Raw genomic sequence first — 17,014 nt, forward strand, 5'->3', positions numbered from 1 at the left:
ACCAATACGGAACTATGCTAACACTGACATTTATCATTTTTTTCTCTGTGAGAATTTGGATGTGCTCTCTCTCAATTCCTTAACCCCCCCACTCTTACTCCCCCTCCTGTTTTCTCTGTGACACAAACTGCCACTATTTGTTATTTAATTTTTACTGTATCTGGTGGACACAAAAATGATGAATGTGACTGTTAATGCAAATTATGATGTGTTTTGAACATCTTTTTGATTTTGCCAAATGTGCAATTGTTTTGTTTTCTAATAATGTTACTGTTTTGATCAAACAAATCATGATTAGACCTGATTGAAAAAGGCATAGAATTTGCCGAATCTCACGAAGGGCAATCAGAATATAGTATTAAGAACCATGATGCCTTACCTAATAAATATTAGGATTTACTGAGATAAACTGCAAATAGTGTTTGCATGATTTACTGTGGCGCAGCGCACCATGTGAATAAGGAATGTCTTTCCTTTTTATTGATACAAATACAAAGGAGCAAGGGGTATTCTCCATACCTTCACAAGCATGCGACACCCCCACAGGCACAGGGCACCCTAAATTGATATCCCAAGACCCCGATTCTTAAAATAACAACTCTTGGTAAAGAGGATGAATTCATTGCTTATCACATGATTCGTATACCTGCATGATGCAGAACGATCAATAGGATGGTTGAGAACACAGATGAAATCTCCACCTAGTACAATAGTCTGTGCATACATGTCACGTAGTAATTGAGTGATCTCCTCAAAAAAATGCTTGTTAGGTGGACATGGACCATACAAACATCCTAGTGTTATCATCCTACCACTATAAAGCATAACCACAAAGATCATTCTGCCTTCACCACCCTTTCAATTTTGAAGCTTAGGCCCTTTCTAAACAAAATACCAACTCCCTTTTATTTTGAAGAGCGCCATTTGACAATTCACGCGAGTATGTTGCATTGGTTAATTATTTCTTCGTTTCATCTAGCAAGTGTGTTTCCTGTAGAAATACTACATCAGCCTTTGTTCTCCGTAACCTTGCAATCAATTATTTTTTTGGACATTTCAAGCCTTTAACGATCCAGGTCACAAACGTTAAATCATTCATTTTAATTCCTAGTAACTTTCATATTGCAAATTCATTACAGGTTTATCACTAACCATGTCTACTCGTATTGTACAATTAATTCTCTTTTTAATTAACAATAGGAGTCTTTGTGACTATAACAATCTCCCTGATCCTTTAGAAAGCATGCATCCTCTCCTTTACATACAAAGTAACTAACCTAGATAGACAACACAGAACGAAAATAAACCAAAAGGAACTGCAACATGTCAGCCACACATCAGTCCAGTTCAAACTGAACCACACATACGCTACAATCCAAATTATACATATTGTATTCTGAATCATAACCTCCCGATAATCGGTGCCCATTACAAAATTATTGCATTCAATTCTCTTGTCCATTTGTATTCTTTATTTTTACCTGTAACAACACTATGTTCTACTTCTGTCCAACCCATCTTATGTGTCTCTCAATTTAATTAGTAGAATGAAGTTGTCATCTAATTCATCCATCTTAATTTTACACAGGTGGACTCTCACATCCTGCCCCCATGGGAGGAGACAGCATTAAGAGCCCGTCTTAATGACGGTGGTGTAATACAAAAAACAAAACAAAAACTATATTAATCTCCTTCTCTCAGGTATCTCGTACAACCCAGACATATAGGACCACATATCGGTTTAACAGAGTATTAGGTGAAGAGGGACACTGCATCACTAATTCACGTGCAAAGGGAATCACTCAACTGGCTATGCATACATGCATTAGATGGTTATACCGCACAAGCTGGATGAAAGGGAGGTCAATGCCCCCAACTAACGGTACAAGGGCGACCTTCAAAGACTGTGTAGGTGGGAACACATACTTTTATGGGGGTTCATTACCGAGAAGATTTGCAGGAGCTGGTATCAAATTAGCAGAGAAAGGCATGAACTAATGCAGATTGAAGCAGTGATATTGCCCATAACCCCATTAGGAGTTAAAGGAAGAAATGCACCCTTTGAAGGGCACTGATCAGTATAGCAATGTAGTGATTGATTGGCTTTGTTGTTTGTAGGTAGTGGAGCTTAACAGGATGTTTTAAGTCTTGCTGGACTTCAGTGCCTGCTGCAAAATGGCTGCCTTCTTGTTTAACAGATCCACTCCTGCATCTCGTCTAGTGAGTATTTTCAAGAATTCAATGTCGATGGGCAATGTTAGGGAGTAGTGAGTGCCCCCTGCATCTGAGCTCTGCTCCAAGGAGATATTGAAGGGCATTCACTAAAATCCGATGGCAAGTTTTTTTGGGGGACGATTTAGATTTTCTTATTGCCACCCTTTGACCCACTCTTAGCTAGAGCAGCTCAGTGCGTTTGGACCGCTGTTGGGGGGGTGCACTAATCACGCTCCTTTTTGGCATTGATGATTGTATTATCTTCTTATTTCTATATGTAAGGATGATTATGCAGGCATGGCTGTTTCTCTCCTACATGCCTCCAGCTTCTTTAGCACCATTTCGACTAGTGACATGAAGTCCTAATGATGCGAGACTACTACACAACCAACCAATTGCTTCAGTTGTTTTGGGCAGAACGCCCAATGTCTGGCCACTGCCTGTCCCGGCTGATTACAGGAACTTCTGTTGCGTTACACCCACAGGCCCAGCCCAACTAAACCCATCCCTCACACTAGAGCCTCAGCGAACTTACACCAATGTAGCAAGCCAATCCCTCCTCGTGGCAAGCTCTCTCCTATGTGCATCCCTAGTCACTGATGGAGTAATGCATGCTCACGTCACGTGGCTAAGTCTGGGAAAGAAGGTCCCATCAGCAGCACACCCACAGCCAGTGCAGATAATGTGTTATACTAAACGTATTTGTGATTCTGACAGTACACAACCTATTTCCCATCTCACATAAGAAATGATCACATTTTCTAATAAAAGGAAGAATAAAAAAGGTTTATCTAATGAATCCGACACTTCAATATTAGAAGTCACAGTGTTTCATAAATCGCACTCGCTTCTGATGTGGGCCAGCCTGCACTTCACAATTAAGATTCGTCGGAGTGCCGATTCCGCCCTTCATCCTTCCAAGTTCCACAATGTGTACCATTAAATCGGGTAATAACAGCAATCATTACAGAGATTAGAAGCAGGAAAAATCCAACATGAAGCACTATGATATATTTCTTATTCAATGCCACATTTTGCTCAACAATACTTTTCCGGAACCAAGAACAGTGTTATCCCATATGGCACAGGTAATTCCTGAAATCAAGCCAGAGAGCTGAAAAATCGACAGCAAGGTATACATTGAACAAACTGCATAATTCACATCCAGTGCTGGAATTGGACTGAATGTCCCTGAATCCCAATCCAGGAAAAATGGTCTCCACTGATTCTGAATATGGGTGAAAATCAAAAGCCCAAGGCCGAGCAGCCGGAATACACTGCGCCCGCAGTGGTTATCTGCTCCCAGTGCCCGGAGGCATTCCAAGATCAAAAGACTTCTGCTAAGGTTTGACGGTTTGTCATACCCAGCAGCCAATGGATCATGCTGAGTGGGGTGAATGGTGGGGGGATTGTAAAATGTGAGGGGTGCTTTAAGCTACATTCTGTGTGACCCAATGACTGCAAACAGCTGCATTTTCTTTCACTCTGCTGCTTTGCAGAAGTGTTTATTTAGATTCACATGAATAAGGGAAAGTTATGAATATATTGTGAGGTTTAACGATTATGTCATTTGTGCACGTTTCACGTCATCAATCTAAAGTGTAATGTTATTGTACTGCTGTGTTTAGTTACACGTTTTACAAGCCTGCAACTTGCCTGCCATGACTCCACCTCCAGCCCCTCCTCCTACCCCACTGGAATCGCAGGGTCATTTCTTTCCATTTCCAGCACTTGGCACATCATATCTTGAGCTACATAATAACTGGCAATCTCTTACCTGCGCAGCTTGTCCCAAGGAATGGAGAATGAGTTTCTTGGCCTCTAGGAAGAGCGGCGCCCCAAGCGCCTGGTATGGTTTGCTGCAGGGTGAGCGGAAACCCACTGTAAGCTGCTTCTGTCTTCGCTGGTAGTTAGCCCAGAAGACTTGCTCTCTCGTGGGCTCCCAGCAGTTGTAGGCACTCTCACTCCTTGCCTGGACCTTCAGCCCTTTCTGGCTTACAATGGGCAGTGGCTTTATGATGACATAGGTTCGGGGGTCTCTGTGCCCTGGATTCCCAGGCATATTGGCCGTCAGATCTCTGGACTGGGAAACCACTTGGGTCTCTTTCCTAGTAAAAAAGAACAATGCTTTTTGGTTTATATTTTGGATTTCTGCAATCTTACTTTCAACGTTTTAAATTTGTTTTGTCTTTAGTTGGAGAATTTTTTAGCACTGTTAATAGCTATTTGTCATTAGTAATAACCATGTTCTGTTAATTGCCAGATATACATTTACTGGATTCATTCTGAATTGTTTAAAGGAGAAAAAGCGATCAGTCTTTTTGAAGCATTTTTTGTTGGAGTTACTTTTAAAAACAATTTTTGAACCTTATTCAAACCACCAAATTCAAGCTTAGTTTGAGATTTAGAAACATCAAATGTGTATAGACGAATTGTATTTGCTATTCTTCTTTTAAAGCAACGTGCTTTTAACATGTGTTATGATAGATGCCCTACTGTAAAGATTGATTGTACATGACATTTTCCATCTATAGCAATGTGTTTACATATGAAACATTGTAGACTCACCAATCATAATATAAGTCAGATCACTAGAGAATAAGAGTGAGACTCAGAGGACTGGAACATTCTAGAGTTGATTTTCATTAATTCATCATAAATGTATCAGAGTTGAGCAGGATGGAACGATAGAACTATACATCCGATGTAGATATTGGTAAATACCATCATAGGAAGAACAAGAAGGGTGTACGTTTTTGTTTTGCAAAATAAATACACGTGGTCTCAATTTGGAGATCTTTTCAGACTGCCAAACCCAATCTGCACAGTTTGTCTAGCAGGATGTTTTACTAGCAGGGATTGCACAGAAAGCTCAGCCTAAAATGGCAAGATTTGAGGTTGAGAAATCGTGTAGTAAGATTAAAACTAACCATGACCATTCAGTAATATGAGCGTACAGTTTACTTTATTTACAGCACCTGTATTTGCTACAAGGGATCTCCACAGTGTGTCTAGCTCCATCAAGAGATTATACATTATTTGAAGGCTGTCCAAGGTAAGAGATGCAGCAGCCCAGAACAGCATGTCATTTGTAGTTTGGTTATTAAGCTACACTCTGTGTATCCTTACATTGAGAGCCTATATATAAACAATCGTTTTCAGGTATTCCTGTGACTTTGTATGTAATACAATAGACCGTGGAGCTCTGTCCTCTGACCATTTTGGACTCCTCAACACCAATAGGTAAGAGCCTACTGTGCCAGTTTAGAGCTACATATACAACCATATATTTTAAATATTGTGATTGTCCACACATGCAGAATTGAGTTATGCATCATTATTTTACAAGGTTGTTGAGGACATGGGTTGTTGAAGACATATTACTACAGATCAAGGTCCAGAGCAACTTCTGCTGCTAAGTTTGATTTGCATGGGCGGAAACTAAAGCCTCATCACCACTTCTCTATCGCAGAAACAAGTAAGAGAGATTGGTTTGGAGCACTGAGTTTCCAAGCATTTTGCACTAAGCACATTAGCCAGAAGCATGCATATAAAGGCCAAAAGCTCACTAATGTGTATGTTGTATATTTGTAGAACCAGCCCTGAAGATGGACGTTCAGTGTGAAATACGTCGGCAAAGGGTCTCTGTGCACAAATAATAAAAGAGACGATTACAACTTAAAAGGACTATGAGAACTGTGGATTTGCTCATTTCAATTTATTGTAAATAAATTGAACACATGTATAAATATTCAGTAGTATTTACTACATCCCAGACGTCTCCAGGTCTGGTGACTGTTACACTAGGCACAATTGGTACCAAATTCAAGCTCCCCATTTTGTTGGATCTTATTTAGATTTTAATTTCGAAAACAATGTTATAATTCGGTATCTAGTGAAAATGTTGCCAGCAAAAATGTAGTCAGTGAAAAAGTTGTGGTAAAAATGGTTCTGCAGTGGAAATGTTGCCAAGCAAAATGTAGTCAGAAATTGAAGCTGAAAAGTAGCCAGAAATGTAGTGCTGCTAAGGTAATTGTAGGGTAAGGACAAGGTCGGAGCAGGACTAGAAATAGGCCCGGGCACCCAAAAAAAAGTGGCCCACATTGGTGAATCACAGCAATTCACAACCTTACAGAATACGCTACTGGTGGCGACAGCGGACTGTGATACCATAAATACAAGGTTGTGTGATGACATGGTCCGATTACTTACTAGTACCCTTCATACGCCTAGTCCTATTCTTCCTTGTCATAACACAGACTTCCCTTTCCATACCATACTCCTCTGGTGGTGGCCAGGGCCGTCACGAGGGGGGGTGCAGGGGGGCATACTGCCCCAGGCCTTGCTCTCAGGGGGGGCCTCGCGGCCGCCTGGATGAGATTTCATCTCTGGAGCTGCGAGGTGTCATTAGGATTGAAAAAAAAGGATTAAAAAAAAAAAGTTACGCGAGCACACAGCATGGGGGGGTGGGGCGGGGAGGGCCATGGCCCACGGGCGATATAGAGGGCACTGGGCAGGTGGCGTCGGCGGCACTGTACAATGTAACAGTTTGCCGGCGCCCGGTCACAGCATCATTCCACGTGGTTTGCAAACCTCGCATTTTGCAGACGATGCAGGCGTTGGAGTCAGAGATGAAGTAGTTAAGTGAAATTACTTCAGTGCCTGGACTTCAGCGCTTGCGGAGCACGTGTGTTGGATTTTGTTGTGGCCTGGTCCTTGGATGATCACAGCAGCGCCTGCAGGGGTCTATAGGCTGCAGCATCAAGTAAGGTATCCAAATTTGGTGGATCCAGCGGTCAAGTCCTAAAAATTAAAGTGGGGGTACTCATCAACAAACGCAATAGGATGTGACTTCGCCAGAAATTAACATGTGAAGGTGAACTATGCACATTTCATTAAATTGGCTTTGCATAACTACGCAAATTGCACATGACGAATGGATTATTTGCCTTTCACAAAATCAACACACACAACAACAAAAAAGAGAGGATATTTTCATCTAATAGTGTTTTTGAAAATGTTAAAAGGTGTGCACGTTTTAAACTCCAAAACCAATACAAATGTTTTCCCTGGAATTTGCAGGACTGAAATGGGACATTTCACCTTTAGTTGTTAGTTATTTTTCATCAGGTTATAGAGTGCAGTAGTGAAGTGTCCGGCCTGCAAACCTGGTGACATAAATTCAAAGAGGACATTCAATGTTTCTCCTTTTAGATGGGGGGGGGACTGAGTCCACCCTCTTAAAGTGGGTGGACTCTGTCCACCCACGTGTACCCTCAACTTGAGCCCTAGGTGAATCAATGGCAACCCGCGTTTGTGGTCAGCACCATCAGCGTGTAAACTAAGTCCCAGAATGCAACACAAAGATGCATATTCGTTGTCCCAAACTTCCAGCTGATAGTTACATAGCACACTCAACCTTACCAAGGTGGGTGAAAACACCAGATTTCTTTTTTTTTGGACGGGGTGAGAGCCCAATGAAGTGAATGGGCCTATAGGGGGCTTGGCTAGTGAGGCAGATGACTGTAAGGAGTGTGACACCCTGCAAAAGCGTGCAAGTTGAGAGCTATGATAATGCTAATGCGGCCTTCTGTTTTTCAAATACATTGGGTTAGTATCTATTAGATTTTGCTCGCGTTTAACACCTCTTTCAGTTTTTCAACTGTAAGATCATTAGATTCACTTTTCTCATAATATGTACAATTATGTGGATCCGCCACATGTACCGACGGTTCAATGCCAGCTGAAAACCACCACTCAGAGCCTAGAAGGCTCACTTTTAGGCATTTCTATGGTGGAAATGAAACAAACAGCATATCTAGGTGTGCTCCATCAAGCTGAAATCGATGGACCCCTTCCGGCCTTCACTTCCCTGGGGTACAGAAGTGTTATCACCTTGTTGCCTTTTGTTACCAGTTCCTCCTCATCACCCACTTGCTGACAAAGTAGGATTTAAAGATTTTCAGTGGGCATTGAGTGTTTTAGCTCCCTGCTAGCTGGCTGTCTCGCCAGGCCTTTCAGCTCTTTCAATTAGAAAGTTACTCCGGGGGAGCCCAGTAAATGCCCCCATGTTGCCAGTCAGTAGTTTTCTAACATTGCAATATATTCCTTTCTATATTCCTTTCGTTCTGGGTCTTAAAATGAGTGCTTTTTAAGTGCTCGTCTTACAGCTGCGTTTGCTGGAGCCCTTTCAGCGGTCACTTCCCTGAGGTACACAGAATTGTTATCTCCACATTGCCTTTTAACACTGGTTCCCACACATCAGCCAACTTCTGACAAAGGGGGATTTTTAAGATTTTCAGTGGGCATTTAGTGTTTCAGCTCCCTGCTGGCTGGCCGTCTTGTGATAATTAGTGGCTATTAACTCATGGCTGTTTTTCTTTGTCTTCATTATAATGTATGCACCAAACAGTGGCCTAAGACTGTTTTCCGCTCTAAGCAATGGGGGCCCCCAACCGTCATGTTGAAATGGGCCCCAACTCATCTTCAGCCAGGCCTAGGTAAAGAAAACATAAATGTTATCAGCTGGATAGACTGGCCTACATTGAATATGGTCCGGTCTAGCCAGCAATAACACTCATGGTGCACAGCTGGTCTGTATATACGTTCAGTGGCATGTTTTTTTTTACTGGGTGTGAGACCTTATATGGTAATGCTGGCCCAGATGCCTTTGGGTTCGGCTTGCTTTACAAATGCCAAATAAATAAATCAAATATATTGATTTAGCCTGCATGGACATGTTTGCGAACACCCAGCATAAACATGTTTTCATACTGGCACATGATGTTGGCAAAGGCAGCATTAAATGCAATGGAAAATGCTCCTGTGCATGTTTCGTGACTTACATCTGCTGGGTTTTTCTGTGGGCTACCATACAAAACCAATTGCAAACTCTATGGCTTTTCATCCTAATTTTTAAAAAAAATTAACTTGCTTCAAAACAATTTTGGGGGCAGGAAACCTTCTCAAGCACCCCTTGTTTGGGCTCCCTCACTGTGCTCTGTCAGTCCCACATAATTGGTGCACACATTTAAGCTTCTCTTCAAAAATGTATCAGCTGCCACTGAACATCATCAACCTGTCACTGTGTATGATGTGTGTTTTAATGCACACAAAGGGGCAGGGCGCTCCTCCCTAAAGCTGGCGTCACGCACCACCCGCCGTCATGCCATCCTATATATATTTATGCATGTGGCAAAATTGTTATTCTGGAGGGAACTTGTCTTCAGTACAGTAACATAACTTTGCTGTAGTTGATTTGCTGTCATAATAATGAACCATATTTGGGTTGCTCCACACAAACTCAATGGGAGATTTCTTTCATCTCCTGTTTGCGGTGGCAACGCTGGCCCAGTGCAAAAAATTATAAGGGGGCCTCACCAAACGTTTTGCCCCGGGCCTCACCACACGTTGTGACAGCCCTGGTGGTGGCCAAATGATTCTGGTGGGTAGCTACCTGAAGATTGTGGGTAAGGGAGAGTTAATTATACCTCCAGGAGGGAAAGAGGGCCAGAGCTTGGAATATGGGTCCTATCACGGAGGCGGGGCCACAGCTGTACATTCTGGAAAAAGGAAGAGGGACGTGGAGGTAATTATTTGTATGTAGGTGCTGCTGGAGGCATGCCTGCACACCCATCTCTGTTGGAAGCAGTCTGGTGGGAATTTGCTATTTCATTTGTTGTATATTGTAACATTGTTTGTCTGTAGAACAGGGTGAGGTGGAGCAGAATGCATGAGGTGATAGTTCGGCTGGACAAGCTTGTGAGGCCTCATCACTTAAAGCCAAAGCATGGGCAATTTAATAGTGAAAATGTGTGCATTGCTGCCGGGCAAATCATTTTATGCCACTGATCACTATTAGACAAAATTGTAGGTCTCTACAAGTAAATTGATTCAGTTTCCACATAAAATGATGGCACTCACAGCACTATTTACTGCACTGGTCACACCTGTAGGTCCATGCATTCCAATAACAGTGAAATAAGCACGTGTCGTTCAATTTGTCTTTCCCAGTTGCACAGGAAAAAGAAGCGTTTGCCAAGAGAACTGATTTTCATGCAACATTGCTGATCCATATAAAAAGCGTGCACATTTTATACCTGAGATGGCATCAGTAACACAACAAGATGGCTTGTGTGGCATAATGTCAATGAGACATTTTGAGTTCATCTTGAGGGATTTGGTCCACCATCCACAGGACCACGGTGTGAAACACGGCTCGAACTCCGGCTGTACCTCTGTTTACTAGTGGGGATCCACCAAATTATTATTTTTTAATTCTGTGAAAACAGGAATAAAAAAAATAAGTTGATGCACCGCTTTGAAGTAAACAGAGGCACAGCTGGAATTCGAACCCTGGTTGTGTGGTGAGGTGAAGCACTTGGCACAAAACCACATAAATCCCTTAACATGCCACTCTAAAATATCTCATATTTACAATCTGCTAGACAGGACATAATTTTGTTGTAACACACAGGGGGTGGTGTCTGCCCTCAGACGGACGCCTTAAATGCGGTGTTCCTTACACCGTATACCTGGTGTTCCTTTTCCCTCAACTTGTGCACTGGGCAGAACCAGCAATTTGTGCATTTCAGCGCCGCACAAGCCTGCCTGCTACTCGTGTCATGGTGCACGCGGCTCCCCTTAAAAAGTGTGTGGCCGTCACTACCACCACACAATCACAATTAAAACATGACTCTTCATCACAATAGGAGTGCTCCATTGTCCCAACAAAGCCATTACTTGCTTCAAGGCACTGCACTGCCAGTTCCGCAAGGGCTCCACTATACTGGCAGGACTCAGCCACCGGCAGCCAGAGGGACCCCAGGGTTGCACACTCCTACTCTCCTCTCAGTCAGAACTTGCCTGTTGCCCTCGTCACTCCGTCTGTCCTCCTGAGTCCTCTGCACCCTTTTTTTTAATGTATTTATTTTTTTAATGTATTTCAAGTCTGACTGAAAGTAAGTCAGGGTCAGGGAAGAAAGACAAACGAAACAAACAATCATCAAAACTGATCACCGTTCGTATTATTTCCAAAGGGCATCAGATTAGACTGTTTCCTTAAGTGAAACTTAAGTGGCGAGACACGAGGGAGGGAGACACAGGAATGAATGGATAGCTGTGAGAATTCCGAAAAGGTGTCTCGCTACGATTGAAACTAAGTCAGGAAATAAAGACAAATGAAACAAATGATCATTAAAACATTGAAGTTTTGTTTATCATTTCTTTGTAAAAGGCCATCAACCTCTCTGTTCCTCTAATTGAAACTTAAGTCGGAGGGAGAGGGACTTACGGTCACACGGGAATCAATTTGAAAATGGTATCACAGGGCTTCCTGCAGCCTCGGCTTCACCTGCACGGCCTGGTTGGCTGAGCGGACCTTGCCCGATCTGAACTTTTATTTATTATTTACTTTTGTTGATGTCAACATGGAGCATCAGCAGATCACACCAGGAGGTGTGGGCAGCCCAGGTGCTATGAACAAATGTGCTAAAACAAAGAGCTGAGTGACCCTTCTACGGCCAGCAACTGACTATGAAGAATGGCCACGATGGCGGGCATTAGGCAGTGCAGAGTGCACAGGGGGCTGTTGATATTTTTTTCAGAAGTTTAAGTCTAACAAAAAATGGAACAAGAACTAGAGAGTCAGAGGAGGAGAAAGAGGCAGACCAAAAGACCAGCAGGATGAAGGAGGAAGCGTGGAGGTTGGTTTATGAAAAGTTGAGGAATTGGTTTAGTGAATACAAAGTACTGCAGTGTGCATGTTTGTGTGTCAAGTGTGTAGAAAGGCTAGAGTAGAGAGTGTATGTGAAACGTATGACAACCGGGTGAAAGAAGGGTGTTTGAGTATGAGTAGTAGAGGGGGGAGGGAGCAGAGGCAACATAAAAAAAATTGGAGATAATATCTAGGAGGAGTCACTTGTCTATAGCACTTACTTAGGGTGTTATGGATGCCTGGGCTAGTGCGGGAATCCCACAGGAGTGGAGAAAAAGGGGATCTGCCGTGGTCCCACACAATTTTACTAAACGCCATTGGACCTTCCTTACGTCTTAGGAGTGATTGTTGCATGCCATCTATGACAAAGCCCAAATTGTAAACGAAATTGAAAGGAGACTAATGCTAAAGAATAGGCATGGTTACTAGGAACCTTATACAGACAGGAACACTGCAACGTTCCTATGGAAGCATGCACCCAAATGCAAATCCTTTCTTACACCACATGGGGGTTCAAACATTTCCTAGCTAAGAACAAAAACCTCAGACCTCCTCCCTTCTCTTGAAATGTAATGTTACGAGAACTTTGGCTGTTGGTGGTACTACAGATAGATGGTTACACAATGTTACGGCAAACTTCTAGAATGAGGTTAAAAGGTCGACATAGTATAATCATGTTAATGGAGAGAAAATAATAAATGAAAGGAATGGTTGATTTTGGATGCAGTGTTTGGCAGACTAGCGATTAATTATGCTGAATGGCAGATTAACAAGATATCTTCCAGGAAGCTATACTAGATGTAGTTTCAACTCTTGAAAATGTATTTTCTGATGCTATGTACTTTAAATAATTTGAGAAACTGATAATAACTACACAATCTTGACTGACACTTAACATTGACGGTTCTCAATAACACTAAACAAGCACCCATGAAAAACCAGATAAGCGAGACAGCCATCACAAATTCAGGTAACATATCACCTGGTTCAAACATAAATTAAGGGCGGTCCCTAAGTATATTATTGAATTTGACCTTAATAGCAGTGATATGTGGGTTCAAGAAAGTAAAGTGTTTGAGTGCCCACATATCATGTGGGCACTCAAACACTTTACTTTCTGTATACAAAGTCTCACTGCTAGAGTTAGTATTTGCCCGGAGAGTTGTATTTCTTCTTATAGTAATAGACTACATAGACCCTATGACAGGCAAACAGTGATTAAGAAAGGAGAACTTAGACACAACCTATGGAACTTTAATTGAAACAAAACTCACTTTTCTCAAATAAGCAAGTATACAAACAAAACAAACTTACACAAATTGGGTGAATCATCACAAACATGAAAATTAACCTTTAGTGGCAACAAATGTTGCTTTATAGCACAAGGGGATGATAGAAGCTTTTGGTCGATAGATAATAATAAGAGGCTAGAGAATAATCTGCTCCAAATAAATCCCTTTGGACAATTAATTTGGAAACATCCGTTTCTGGATTTATGGAAGCTATAATTTATAAGGTTTATGAAACTTTTCCACAATGGTTACAGTTGTCTACTTCTTCGGATATCTATACTATCATATAATGATACGCATGAAGTGATCAAGAGCTCCTGGCCTTTATGGCCTTGCCAATGTAATGATGATGAAACAGCCTAATGAAGAGTCAATTGTACTTTCATAGGCTAAATCATTACAAACGCCTACCTTTAAGAAAGATCAGCAGGAAGATGTCTGCAATTATAGACGGATTGCTTTGTTAGACACTGCCAGTAACGTTTTGGCATCAATTCTTTTCAAAGAACTTACGAAGTCATCATTTCAGACAGGAATGACTACAATACACAGTGCCCTGCTCCTGAGACTACTGATAAGGCACAGGAACCCCTTGCTATTTGCAGCCTTACTCGATTAATCAGCCACTTGTAACCAGTTGGATATGGAATGGCTGAGGAGGAAACTTTATGAATAGGGTACTATATGTGATCTGTTGTTTATGTTACATCAAGACACAACAGTACAGATCAAACTTGAGGCTAAGGGGACATTTACTTAAAGGAGAGTGACCCTGACAAGGCCTTTAGAAGGGTCGCATTTTAGCTGTGATACTACTTAATCTCTACATGGCAGATCTGAACTTGATATTGTATGGAGTGAACACTTACCTGCCAATGCTAGATACATGCTACATTGGATAATTAGCTTACATGGACACTGAGATTTTACTTGATCAATCTCAGGTTTGACCAGCAAAGAAGGAATAAAATTTTAAAAAAGTGAGTTACTGGAACTGAACCACTCAAAGCCCAAGATTATACAACTCAACTTTAAATACAGAAGCATAAGTACAGTTAGAGACTTGGAGATCTGTTGATAGGGGAAGCAATATATATATCATTTAATGACCAGATGTGTGGATAAATGGTAATGTGTCGCTCAATAACAAGGTGAAGTTAGTTATGGCAGTTCTTAAAGGGTCTGACAGATTATGTAGGCTACTCCCTGTCCCCACTCAACCCCTTATTAAGAGAAAGTCATATTAAAGATTATGTGCAGGGTTCATACCAGACTGGAACAAAAAGATGTTTGCTTGATTAATCTGGAAGGAAGCCTATAGCGGCCCTGCGCTAGGTTTTCCTAATTTTTCTCTGCTACACTAAATTCAAGCTGAACTTTGTCTCACATAGTCAGCAACAATAGCCAAAATTAGAAAAGGAATACTTTATTTAAAAAGGTAAAAAAACTAAAGAGAAGCAATTGAAACATGCAAAGTGTTTTATTTTGTACATTTAAAGGACTATGTTTTTGAAGAAATGCAAGTTGATAGTCTTTATCCCTCACTATATTAATTGTAGAATTTAAACATAAAGACAAGACTTACTACTGGTCTAACAATGTAAAAGACTTGCAGACAAAGTCTAGTAATACAGCATGTCAAGGTTTTTTCCTAACAACTCAAATATATCTTAGTATTCCCAGATAAGAATAGAAACGGCTGTTTATTCTGCTTTATTTTAATTTCCTTAGTACCTTGTGCCCAAGAAACCAGATAGACAAATGTAGAAGGACACGTAGGGTTTTCCAAAAACCGGAGTCTTTAAAACCCTGTTTAAACAACTATGGAACTAATAAACGACTTGTGCATGTTGCACTTTGGAAGATGTATTCGACATGTAACATGCTCAAACTAAAACTTTTAGACTGCACGCACGGATTTCAAATAGCTCTGATTTAAACATTTTCGCTTATTCAGGGAACAATTGAGAAATTATTCTGATGGAAGAAATTAGACTAGGATGTATTTTATGGTTACTTTCTTCATAATTGTATAAAATGTGAATGCATTCAAAACATTGTAGCGTGAACGTTTTAGAGGGACCCAGAACACACTTAATAAAACAAAATCGTACACCATCCACCCTTATTCACCTAATCATTCAACCACTCCATCAAACCCATATCCACTAGCTCAGACGCACCCACCCACGAATCCAACCATATTCCACCACTCATCCATACAACCATGATCATGAGCCTCCCATTCACCCTTATTCGCCTATTCATTCCTCCACCCATCCGATCATATTCACTCACGCACCATCAATCCATCCATCTATATCCACCTACCCACAGGATATTCACCCACTCATCCATCCATGTGCCCACCCACCCCACCACATCCATATACTCAACCACCTTTATTCACCCACCCACTCAAACATATTCAACCACTCAACCATCCACCCACCCACAAAACCATAGTGGCGTGCTCAACCATCAACCATTTTCAACCATTCACCTAGGCACTCGCACTTATAATTAAAAAAAGAAATACCTATTGGTTATAATAATGTGTAAGTCTTTAAATACATATTGGTTTGTGATGTGGAGAGAAAAGCCACGGGTAAACATATACATAAACAGCCGCCCCTAGAGTCAGCACTGATATACTTCCACTGCGCATGTCGTGCGTAGCATCATGTGAGACAGGGGTTTCAATTTAAAAATAAAATACGAAATTTTAAACTTTAAGGATTATTTGGTGGGATAACTGAATATACATATTTACGGATCTTGCAAGTGAAATTACAGCATGACCAAAAACGTTCTGTGCATTTAGGAACATAGCCATGCACAAAAAAAAACGTCCTTTAAGAAGTTGTATCTGTGCACATTTAAAGAATACCTGTCAAGCTTTGTTAAGAAGTGTAAACAATGCCGATGAAAACATTTGTGTTGCACTTGCACTGGCGCAAACCAATCTTTTGAATAGTCAAAATATAAAAGTGAAATGCAATTTAAATGGATAATGGGCATATACGCAAAAGACGTGATGTGTTACATCAATGCAGAATTCTGCCAGGGCAATGGCATTGTTGAATATTATTTCAGAAGGCTCCATGTTACTGGGCCACAATGCTCAAGCACTGTGATTTGTTGAAAAGTAATGCAATCTGGGACGTATTACTTCAACTGAACCTTTAACTAAAGAACACAATTTCAGCGCTTTTTAAAAAAAATCCCACGTGCCCCACCAATGGTGAAGTTGTGCAACCGACCAATAACCGGGAGGTACATAAAACACACACTATCCGTAAACGTGTCAGCAGTAAGTGCACTTCAGAGAAAGACTCGGTCCGTTGCGATCCCCAAACCCTCCATTGCGGTTCATTGAAACCAGACTGCACAACACAACCTCTTGGTCACACGCCAATTACTGATATAGTAACGCACCTGTTATGCAACCAGGGAGTAGTAACAACCGCAACGCGATTTACGGATTTATTAGGAGGTGTTCTGCTCTTGTCCCGAAGCGTAGTCCCTACGGCTTTGGTAATGTCACATTCTCATAAGAGAAATAGACCTTAGCAACGCACAGTGTCTAGTTCTCATTAAAAAAAAATGGGCCTTAGCAACGCCCCACCTCCTACACCTCACGTGATTTGCACGTTACGTTCAGGCAATGTACGTCCGTGATCTAAAGCAACTTCAAATCTCTAACCTACGCTAAGGACTATGGTCTGAGACCGGTAAAATCTGTCTCACCGAATCTCGGAAAACCATTTACACACTGCATTGGTTTTAATGC

The 17,014-nt window shown here is 41.4% G+C and overlaps 1 protein-coding gene across 2 annotated transcripts in view; it reads right to left on the bottom strand.

The window, feature by feature from the left end:
* Positions 1–16,803, bottom strand: part of CCDC60 (coiled-coil domain containing 60) — an 879,096-nt gene extending 862,293 nt beyond the window's left edge. For both annotated transcript variants that reach the window (XM_069619175.1, XM_069619174.1), the window contains exons 1-2: positions 16,660–16,803; positions 3,992–4,322 (exon numbers count right to left, since the gene is read on the bottom strand). In XM_069619175.1, coding sequence (XP_069475276.1) covers positions 3,992–4,276 — 285 coding nt within the window. In that variant the 5' untranslated portion in view covers positions 4,277–4,322; positions 16,660–16,803. The remainder of the gene's footprint in view (positions 1–3,991; positions 4,323–16,659) is intronic.
* Between the last annotated feature and the right edge of the window lie 211 nt (positions 16,804–17,014).

The sequence above is a fragment of the Ambystoma mexicanum genome, chromosome 10, assembly GCF_040938575.1.
Source record: "Ambystoma mexicanum isolate Mex_15411 chromosome 10, UKY_AmexF1_1, whole genome shotgun sequence".
Classification (NCBI taxonomy): Eukaryota; Metazoa; Chordata; class Amphibia; order Caudata; family Ambystomatidae; genus Ambystoma; species Ambystoma mexicanum.